The 10,928-nt window shown below is 40.9% G+C and overlaps 1 protein-coding gene across 1 annotated transcript; it reads right to left on the bottom strand.

Annotated features, from left to right (window-relative positions):
• Window positions 1-4,975: 4,975 nt before the first annotated feature.
• Window positions 4,976-6,199, bottom strand: LOC131703004 (zona pellucida sperm-binding protein 2-like). Its single transcript, XM_059005881.1, has 5 exons — window positions 6,100-6,199; window positions 5,830-6,019; window positions 5,602-5,741; window positions 5,264-5,357; window positions 4,976-5,176 (listed from the first exon to the last, which is right to left on the bottom strand). Exons 1-4 carry the CDS (start codon window positions 6,113-6,115, stop codon window positions 5,326-5,328), a joined length of 378 nt encoding a protein of 125 aa, XP_058861864.1. The 5' UTR covers window positions 6,116-6,199; the 3' UTR covers window positions 4,976-5,176; window positions 5,264-5,325.
• Between the last annotated feature and the right edge of the window lie 4,729 nt (window positions 6,200-10,928).

The following is a 10,928-nucleotide window of genomic DNA, read 5'->3' as shown; positions in this document are numbered from 1 at the left end:
ATGTAAAAATAATGTAACAATTGTAAGTCGCCCTGGATAAGGGCGTCTGCTAAGAAATAAATAATAATAATAATAATTATCAAGAGGTAATATCACCACGCCTTGGGTGCGTTGGGAGGCACTAGACGAAGTTGAGTTCTTCAACCGCCCAGGAAGTGGTGATATATCTCATGATAACACACAGACCCTGGAGTGTATTATTGCTCTTATTAAATGGGGCTATGAGTGTGGTGTTGTTGGTAAATAAAGAAGACTTTAAACCTTATTTTAATAATTTTTATTTGTGTTACCTTCCACTGAGAGAAGTAGTTCCACAGTATCTAAAAATGGTTTTATTAACAATTAAACATTTGATTTTAAACCGTTTTGTATAATATTTACTTTTTCAGGGCTTCGCTAATAGTTTCTTGTTTAGTCTTTGTAGATATTGAACTGGATAATTGTTTTAACGTGCATGTCTGGGTTTTGTCCAGTAGATGGCGCTGCTGCTGCTGTTGTGATGTTTTGTTTAGCAGAATGCAGTTCACGTACCGTGTTACAAACGGGACGGCGCTGCACAGAGCGGTACAAACTGTGCAATTAAAATCTCCGGTAGTACCACAGACGGGCCGCCGATAGTCATCTCTGATTAACCCAACATGAATATAAATACGAACTCAGTCTGTTTCAAAGAGCACTCAGAGTGACGGCGCCGGAGAGTCTGATAGCAGGTTTAATAACACTATGTAACACAATTTTTGTTCCTGGGTAGTAAGTGTTATTTCCTAATTGCTTATGCCTCAAAAGTATAGAAAATGGCTATTATTCCCCACAAACTTTGCTTTTGTGACCAGGACAGTGATATTTTAAAATTTACCTATTTCCAATGAGAAAACGGGCGAATTTGTTTCTTTTCGTTCACATAAAGTCAGAAAAAAACAACATATGAATCCAAATTAACATGTATTTATACTAAAGTAATACAAAGATGACTACAAAAGATTTAGAAGTGAGTAGTTTCTCGAGATTTACGATTATACTGTAAATCACTTTCACGAATCAGCCCCCAAATGTGGTCTCCCATCAGGTTCTCGTTATACTGTCCTTCATCGACAGCTCATCCAGGAGCCTCAAAGCCGTGCTGCTCCATAATGGTAACAAGTACCCGTCTCTTCCCCTGGCTCACTCGGTGCACCTCAAAGAGGATTACAACAGCATCAAGACCTTGCTCGACGCCTTGAAGTATGATGAGTACGGCTTGGACCCCCGGAAGGTGCTGATGCCACCACTGCACATCAAATTAGGCCTTATGAAACAATTTGTCAGAGCTCTAGATAAGGAGTCGGCAGCCTTCAAGTACCTTCAAGACTTCTTCCCTAAGCTGTCTGAGACAAAGGTCAAAGCCGGTGTCTTCGTCGGACCACAGATAAAGAAGATCCTGGAGTGCAATGAATTCCCCAAGAAGCTCACTAGTAAGGAGAAAGCGGCTTGGAACAGCTTTGTCACAGTGGTTTGGGGCTTCCTGGGCAATCACAAGGCCGAAAACTATGTGGAGCTGGTTGAGACTCTGGTGAACAACTACGGCACAATGGGCTGTAGGATGTCCCTCAAAGTCCATATCCTTGATGCTCATCTTGATAAATTCAAGGAGAACATGGGAGCGTACTCGGAGGAGCAAGGCGAGCGCTTCCACCAGGATATACTGGACTTTGAATGCCGCTACCAAGGACAGTATAACGAGAACATGATGGGAGACTACATTTGGGGGCTGATTCGTGAAAGTGATTTACAGTATAATCGTAAATCTCGAAAAACTACTCACTTCTAAATCTTTTGTAGTCATTTTTGTATTACTTTAGTATAAATACATGTTAATTTGGATTCATATGTTGTTTTTTTCTGACTTTATGTGAACGAAAAGACACAAATTCACCCGTTTTCTCACTGGAAATAGGTACATTTCAAAATATCACTGTCCTGGTCACAAAAGCAAAGTTTGTGGGGAATAATAGCCATTTTCTATTCTTTTGAGCCATAAGCAATTAGGAAATAACACTTACTACCCAGGAACCAAAAAAAAAAAAAAATAAAAAAAAAAATAAAAAAAAATAATTGTTACACAGTGTAATATGAATGTGCCTGTGTCTGATCGAGTCTCGCATCAAACTCTCCGTCTTCTTTATAATATAAACACATTACACCCCCCGTACTACACACGGGGTTTCCAGTGTAGTGAATTCAGTTCCAATAACTCACACACTCAAACATGAAGAGAACAACATGTTGTTAAGAAGCACTTTTTTGTGATACTAGAACAAGGTATATATAAGGAGTATTGATAATTTCACCCTAAACTTGCATATTGAAAGTAGCATGTCAAAGCAAGAAGGAATCTAATACGTAGATTATGCCTGTGTAATCACAACTCAGAGGCAGCCAGACCTATGGCATCACACATGGGACTACAGAAACTGGCAAGGGATTCTGGGAATTGTAGTTTGTTTGCAGTTTTACCGTTTTGTGGCTGAACGCTGGAGGCTGCATTAGCCACTGTATTCGATTTTTTTTTAATCTAACGGGAGTAATACAAACTACACTAAGCAAAAATGTAAGAGATATATTAATGTTTTATATTTTGCATGTATATGTACAGAACTGTATAATAAAGTTTGTTTCTAGAATTCTGTTCTTTGCATGTGTGTGTTTTATAATATGCATACCTGTCAGCACTGAGCTTTCAAAGTAAGGGAGACTGCATGGGGCAGAACTCTGAAACAGGCCTTCATGGGCAGGGTTACCATATGACTTCATGCACACTAGAACACACTGGGATAGTTTAGGCTCTTCAACTCACACCCCAATACATTATGGGAAGTGTAGTCCTGCTGTGAACAGTGACCAAGAGGTGTAGAATGTACCACAATGCATTGCAATTGGAAAAGCCTGAATTGTCCCAATAAACAAGGAGTCACATGGTAACCAGAATGCATGCCTGCCACAGGCTTCCCATGGGCCCTAAAGTATGACCAATACAGACAGGGAGGAACTGCACTGCTGGAAATAGTGATTTTAGAACCTGAAATGTTAGCAAAAATAATTGCTTTTGCAAAAACTTATGTAGGAGCTGAACTGGAATTTTGATTATTAAAAAAAGGAATTGTCACGGACAGCTGAGTTGGGTGGAGGTGTAAAAATAATCAAGTCCAGACAATGGTATGATATGACACAAGTTGTTTTCTTTTCCTTTATTAGTGTCTGCAAACAGTGGTAATCAGGACAACAAACAAAAGAAAATGTCCAAACAAAAGAGAAACGCTAACTGAAATGTGGAGAGACAAAACAAACAACAAAGTAAAATTATCCAGACTCTGGGTGGCTGTCCTTGCCTTTCTGGCCATTCTGGTGTCCAACCTCCTGGTTGGTTGTCTCTCTTTTGAATTAGTTTGTTTATGTCTGTCAAAAAAGTCACAGTGAGCATTTGTTTGGTTTTATCCCTCAGTACCTCTCCCACACTCCTTTGTGCTTTCAGATACCACCCTCAACTGCTACAACACAGCCCCATTTTATGTGCTGCGGAACGCCCCCTGATCAGCGGAACACCAATCAGCAATTTTAATCTCCTCCCAATTCTGGGACTTTGCAGGACATTCCGTGTTGTTGCCCTCAACAAAGATGGAACTGCCATGTCACACCATGTCACACCATCTCTGTTGGGGCCTTCTAGGCTGGCTCACAGCCCGCTGGCGGCTGGGAGGAAGGCTTACAGCACGGGATCGCTTTATCTCGTCACAGGAATGTATTCTTATTTTAGTTTATTTAGGCGTGTATAATTATGATTTATGGATTGGTATGTGCTCCTTTTCTATGCACTGCACCCTCAAGTGGTAGTTTTCTTTATAGCTAATGAATTACAGAATTCAGTGTGGAAAGTAAACAATAAAGAACACAGATGACACAGTGAGGAGGAGCAGCAGCAAATACAGTTCAACTGAAGACAATTAGTTTCTACTTTTGAAAGGAGTTCCTGGTATGGAACATATTGCTGTAGTGGAAGGATTTTCCACTAGTTTTATTATTGGATGCAAGTTAATAAAAGCTTACTGTATTCTGAAGATTGGGAAGTTTACACACCTGGAATTATTCTAGAAGTTAAGAGCTGGAAGTGATGTGAAGCACAGTGACTGTATGATGAGTCGTAATGTAGAGGATACCTAGCCTACAAAAATTAACAAGTGGGAAAATTATTTATGAAGCCACCACAATGTAAATTTAAAAGAGACAAGAGAATCTGTCAGGGAGAAGGGCCCAACATAAGGGAAAGTGGACAAGCCTGGCTTTGGTGGACAGCTTTTAACTTTACACCAGCTTTTGTTTTCAAATGAACCCCCCCCTCCATTACTATTTCTACACACGAGGCTTCAAAATAATTAACAGTTAAACATATATTCTTAAATCAGTGATGCAGGGCTCTAGTTTGTTTCTTGTTGAAGCCTGGTTCATGACAATATATAAATTGTATACTGAAATAGAATTTCTATATGAAAATTGTTACCTAATACATATTTAATAAAAGGGACAAATGAGGGGGCAGGGGTTCTTCCTTAAATTTTATCATACTAAATAACTGAAAGTATAGTAATTGCCCTGTTACTGTTCAATATAAAAATAGTGTTACAGCTCAATGGAGGAGGAAAGTCTTTGCCCCCGGGTTCACACAGTGAATTAGTGAAGGGTCCTTGAGTAACACACCATATTGAGAATGGCCTGATCAGGGAAAATCAAAGCATTTGCTACAGCAAAGAGGAGGAAATCCCATTGACATGACCATTCTGACATATCAATGGTAGAATTAGTCAAGCACAAAAAAGAAGCTTTTACAAGTAAGATTTTTATTTATCAATACACACTTTTTGGCAGTTTCCAGAAAGATACAACTCCAGCTACGAAGATAACCACTGAACACACACCCATTGCAGCTCCCAGAAGGGACCACACATTGAATTGGCCTGCAAGAGAACAAAGAAATAGTTAGAGGAATAAAAAGTGTTATATTTTACTTGAACTGCAATTGTGTTCACATCATGCATATTACCACTTCTAGGCATAAAGTGAAGGTACCCATCTCTCTTCAGCTCAATTGGGCCAGAAGACACAAACACCTTTAATGCACCACCATCCATCCCTTCAGCACTGCGACCTACAGGAGGAATTAGGAGGAGTCCATCAAATCAAACGGACAAAAAAGCATGCAAAATGTACCCCCCTTCTTAGACAGAGCTCTTACCAAGCCTCTGTTTCCCTGGAATGCACCGTCTCCTACAGAGGCTGTCTGATGGCCGGTTTGAATCACATATCACAACACTGCAGTGGAAGTAAATCTGAAAGACAGCACACCTTGTCAAGCAAAACAAGCATCAATAGATCAGGCAGTACCATCATCCAATGAGGATTACTGAATTGAAAAACAAATATATTGCATCATAAGTGTTTCTTGCAAAAGTGTAGTTACATGTTTTCATTCCAACTCACTAAAGATTTGAGAACAGCAACTATTTGCTGCTTGCAAAGCAATCCAAACCATGCATTGTGGTACAAGATCCCCATCCTAACACTCCACTTTACCTGTCCTTTCAGTGCATCCCGGCCGCTTGAAGGAAAACATTTTCACTTCAAACCTCTTCAGATGGGAAGGGAACAGCACTCTTGCATTGCTGGAGACTGGGTGAAAGATGGTCAAGTACTCATCTGCAGAGTTCTCACAACTAGAAAGAGAAAGTAGGTCAGGAGCACATCAGCCACAACTCCAATCCCTAGGTTTTGTAGCAGAAATATCATATTCCAGCATCTTACCTGTCCACAACAACATCCCACTTTGGAGAGCTATTCCTGTCAGCAGAATAGGTTGCCCAGCAGTTCTCCAAAAACAATTCAGCCTGTGGATCCCTGCTGTACAGGATCTCTACCTCAAAATACAAGGGTCTTCGCAAGTACTTCACAACAGGGTAATCCTGAGCGCCATAGAAGTCATTGTAGGTTGAATCTGCAGAGATGCAAGGGAGAATTTTATAGGTGGAAACACACTACTAGAGCATCTATATTATTTAAATTGCCAAGTCATACCCAATGCAAGCCGCATGATGACTGCAAGGTCCCCCAAGCCAGGCTGGACTACAGGTGCAGGATTATTCTGGTACAAGAACTGCACTACCTTGGTGTCATTGACCAGGTAGTGACAGGCAACTCTCAACCTGGAAAGAGAAGATGAGGTTAGGAGAGTTTCAGGCTCAACCACAAGGATACTCAATTTGATTGCAATCCTTACCGGTAAGATGTGAACAGCACTTCATTCTCATAAGTCAGGAGGTTGTTGTCAAACTGGAAGAGAAATCACAAAAGGCTCAGGTTGCAATGAACTTGTAGATTTAGTATGGAGCTGCATACCAAGTTGCAGACTAGCGAATATGGTACTCAGGATCATCCCCAGCTGTGTACTAACTTTGTACCAATTTCACAATTTAAAAATAAAAAGCAGTGATTATGAATATTACAGTTAGATTATGTTTGTTACAGTTAGTATGATACCACAAGTCTGTCTACAGAAACTGCTAGACTAATTTGGTATTGTTTTAGTAACCGCCAAGAGGGCAACAGCAGTTATTTTGGATTTGTTGCAAATACACATTTGAATACACAGCTGGCAACTCTTGAGCTGCAATTGGTATTAACTCGTGTACTAGTTTAGTCCCATCCTACATACTAACCACGGGATCTTCCCGAGTTAGTACGCTCCTTCCAGTTCACTGCCATTGACCCAAAAAGGTCTATAGGCAGCACATGCAATGCCATAACCAAGAGTCATGTGTCGCAGCACCTTTGTCAACTGGACAAGCAGTTCAATACAAAGGTGGCATCCTTCAGACGTACACAATTCATGCAAGTAATTCAGCTGATGGAAAACACCAGTCACCATGGCTCCCCAGATTGATCCATGGGTGTTGTGGCCAACTTGTCAATATGTTGAACCTCCTCAAAATATGGTTTTAAATGTGTCAACACTAACCCTTCTAGTTGTGCCACAGGAGTTGACATTGAAGTAGAAAACCGCATTGATAGCATCAGACTGAAGAGGCCGGCAACTCGGATCCCTTAGAGATAGTTGACTTGGAGACAAGCTGGGGACAGATTCCACTTTCACAGCAAGAGCTGCCATAGTTCCATTGGTGAAGCAATCTGAAACACAGCATTTGGATCCAGGCTAAGGAAACAGATTATAGCTTCAATACCACTCCATGCAACCTTTGGCCAATCTCAAAAACAGCTAATTCTAAAGAATGCTTGGTCTGCAAGAGAGTTACCAATCATCTTTGTAGGGAAACTGCAGGACAGAGAAGTCAGCCACCACAACCATGGTCTCAATATCCTTCAAGGTCAAGTCAAGCCTGCTTCTGATGCCTGAAGAACTGATCACCTACAGAGACAATACATCAGGTCAGTAATGTGTTGAACCCAAGACAACTAAAAACACATTAAAGTTTCATCACTTACTTCATATGTGGCATCAACTGAATTGTATGGCAGTCATCCAGAAATTGGTAGCGTTGGCATTATACTTGTACAGGGCAAGCAGACTTCCACCAAGTTCTCTTGAGCCCACAAAAGGAACCCAGTTGCGACCCATGTTGCCATATGTTACCATGGTATAGAATGCAGCACCATCACAGTAGCCAGTTACTGTAGGTAGAACTGCAAGAGGAAGAGCAGTTGTCAGGGCAATGGACTGGATTGGTCAGAAAAGAGTAATTGTAGACCACAAACAGTCAGGCACTTACTGATGTCTTTGAGAATGGCTTCAACTACAGCAGGATGAGTAAAGGGCGTATTCTCTGGCACTATATTCAGCAAGTAGGTCAGGGGCAGAATGTAGGTTCTGGTGTCTGGAGGAGTTACCTGAAAGAAAAGCAATGGTTTGTAGGATTAAACCCAAAGTCAGACAGCAAGCAACACATCCACAAGAAGCAAGTGTTTTCAAAGGGCAATTGGATGGTTGAACAGGTGGGATGTTACCTTTTGCTTCACATTGGGGTCCTCAAATGGCACCTGGAGAGTGTAGGTCTTGGATCCATTGGGAAAGACATGCTCCTGGACATTATAACCTTTTAGGTTGGCTTCTGGCACAGTTAACGTCTCTGATCCAACTATAATTTTGACCAGCTCCACATCAGGCAGGAATGTCCCCAGGGTCACATTGAACACTCTGGCTTTAGGAACAGTGTCTGAAATTAAAGCATGCAATTAAAATGAAGGCTATGAAGTGGAGCATTGCAACAAATCCCTTTGATTTACAGCATGTGGACAAGTTCTACATACTGTTTGTGACAACTGGTGGCCGAGGCATGAAAGGAGTGGTTATTGGATGAAGTACTGTGTACTTGGTCTTCTCAGGCCCATCTTGCCAGGTATGCTCCAGCATTGGTTCAATAGAGTAAGAGATCACATAGGTGTTGTCCAATACATGGCTCTGAAAGCACAGAAGCATCTTAGGAGGAAAGCTTTAAAATGAGAAGGATTTAGAAGATGTTGAACTTCTACATACCTTGTAATATCCACCATCAGCTCCCACAGGAATTTTTACAGTGATTAGCTGGGGACCGACATCCAGTTTATAATCTCCATTATGAATCGTTGCAGGGTCAAGCTTGCGACCATCAACTCCCATTTGAACATCAAGGGTAGTAATTTGTTGTGTCGGAACAAGAGGAGGTGGAACACGGGGAACATTCCATGTAATCATCTGTTCTGTGAAGGCTGTTCCATCTGACAGAAAGGAACACCATAGACTTGGTATAGAAAATTCACTTAAACGTAGAACAGTTCTTGAGCACCGTTACCCTCCATAAGCTTACTCACCAGTAGGACATGTAACTGCAGTGTCCACCATCATGACCATCCATCTTTGCTTATAAAAGGTGGTTGACCTTAGCACAGCCATTGGTACAGTTTGGATCTGTTAGAGGGGAGGGGGAATTTTACCAAAACAAAAGCAAGACTTGTCTACCTTCGTAGTCTGGATATACTGTACTGGAGAACAATGAAGCCTAGACTACTTACCACCTGAGGCTGGCTTTCTGTGGAGTTGTATGCAGCTCTAACCAGAATTCGAGTTGGTGTAGTGTTTATGCCATAGCCATTTGTCATGGCCTGAGCAACAGTCATAGTTGTCTTTCTATTTGCTGGGAGATGGAACACAATTTTCCAGATGCTGTTGTCAGCAGCAGTTGCCTAGCAAAAAAAAAAAAAAAAAAAAACACACATTAGAATAGGGAGTTTGAACACAAAGCATCCCCAGTCTAAAGGATTTGTCACAGCAGATGGCTTGTTTAATAAAACATGAACTAAAACTGAAGGGTGAAATTAACAATGTATCACTGAAACCGTTATATGATCACCAAACATCTCTAATGGAACAGAGAATCCTCAAATACAACTGCGTACGAAAGAGCCTACGTGAAAGCATGTGGTCTGGATCGGATACAGGCAGAGTTTGTAGCCACTCATTTGTACTGGACCTTAATATATCAGTGTAACAAACTTTAGGACAATACTTGAAATTGCTCCTATACAGCAGACTTCAAAAAAGGTATATCAGGACACATTTATCATGAAGGGTTTATAACCCTGCACATATGAAGCCACTACCTCAGTGGTTGAAATACAAGGCTTGCACACAGACAAGAAAGTGTTAACTTCACCACAATCATGGTTTTACCAAAACAAATCACAGAATATATGTATACAAAGCCAATGCCTTAAATGTTACACAATTCCAATATGACCACCCTCTTGGGAGACAGGTTAAAGTTAATGGGGCCGTTAGATTTTGCTTCAACTAGATGAGACAGTAGAGTAGACCTCAATTAGGCAAGACCAAGGGGATGTGAATGAAGCAAATGCAAAGTCACATGATTCTACCTCAGGGTATGCAAGGGACCAATCAGGATAATCTTGAACAAAGTTTGGCTCAATAAGTGGCACACCTCTTCTCACAGAAACCTAAAGAATATTGAAATTAGTCATGAGTGAAGCACTTCTGTAATGACAATTAACATACCCACACAACCCAACAAGTTATACTGAAACAGCATTATCACATCCTGACAGCCCTTACCTCCATGTAGTTTCTTTCACACAGAATCTCCCTCTCCACCCATGGAGAATAGCGGCATGTCATGCTCTGAACATAGGAGGAAGCTGAAGTCATAGCACTGTTTGAGAAGACACCGATTTGTACGTCTCATTCTGGAAACAAAGGCTAAAGTTAGTCCCAGCATGTCACCATTAGAAACAGGTTTACAAGAAATAAAATGATGACTCACTGTGTTCTGAGCAAAGCAACTCAGCACAGAAGCAAGGAACTTGGCATTTCCCAAGAAGTCAACAGTTAAGCTATATCCACACTCAGCAGCCAGTCTTGGAGAGAGGGATACAAGCACCCCCTTATTGTCTATGGAAAATAAATTAAGTTGGCCTTTTAAGAAACTGTACACGTGATCAAGCAATGTAGAGATATAACAACGTGAACACCCCCACCACCCCGTCCCATCTACTTTTTGCAATTTTTTAAAAAACTATTTATATTTCTAGAATTATACACCCATTCGGAACAATAGGTTTAGAGTAAATAATTTCTAATTCTGCGCACTTGCAGTCAACAAATCTGACCAAGGTTGTAGCAGCACAGGTCTATTATTTAGTGTGATCAGCAACGCAAGAGTTTCATACCCTGTATTTGAAAAAAAAAAAAAAACGAAGCCTGGTTGATGCCATACAGCGCGGGAGTGCTCTGTACTTAATTCAGGTTATTACATTACGACTCAACAGGCTTTATACATCAAAAGCTTTCTATTCAAGAAAAATGATCACTCACCAATCACATTGATACGAAAATACTT

Source organism: Acipenser ruthenus, chromosome 32 (genome assembly GCF_902713425.1).
Source record: "Acipenser ruthenus chromosome 32, fAciRut3.2 maternal haplotype, whole genome shotgun sequence".
Lineage (NCBI taxonomy): Eukaryota > Metazoa > Chordata > Actinopteri > Acipenseriformes > Acipenseridae > Acipenser > Acipenser ruthenus.
This window is presented reverse-complemented; position numbering and strand designations above follow the sequence as displayed.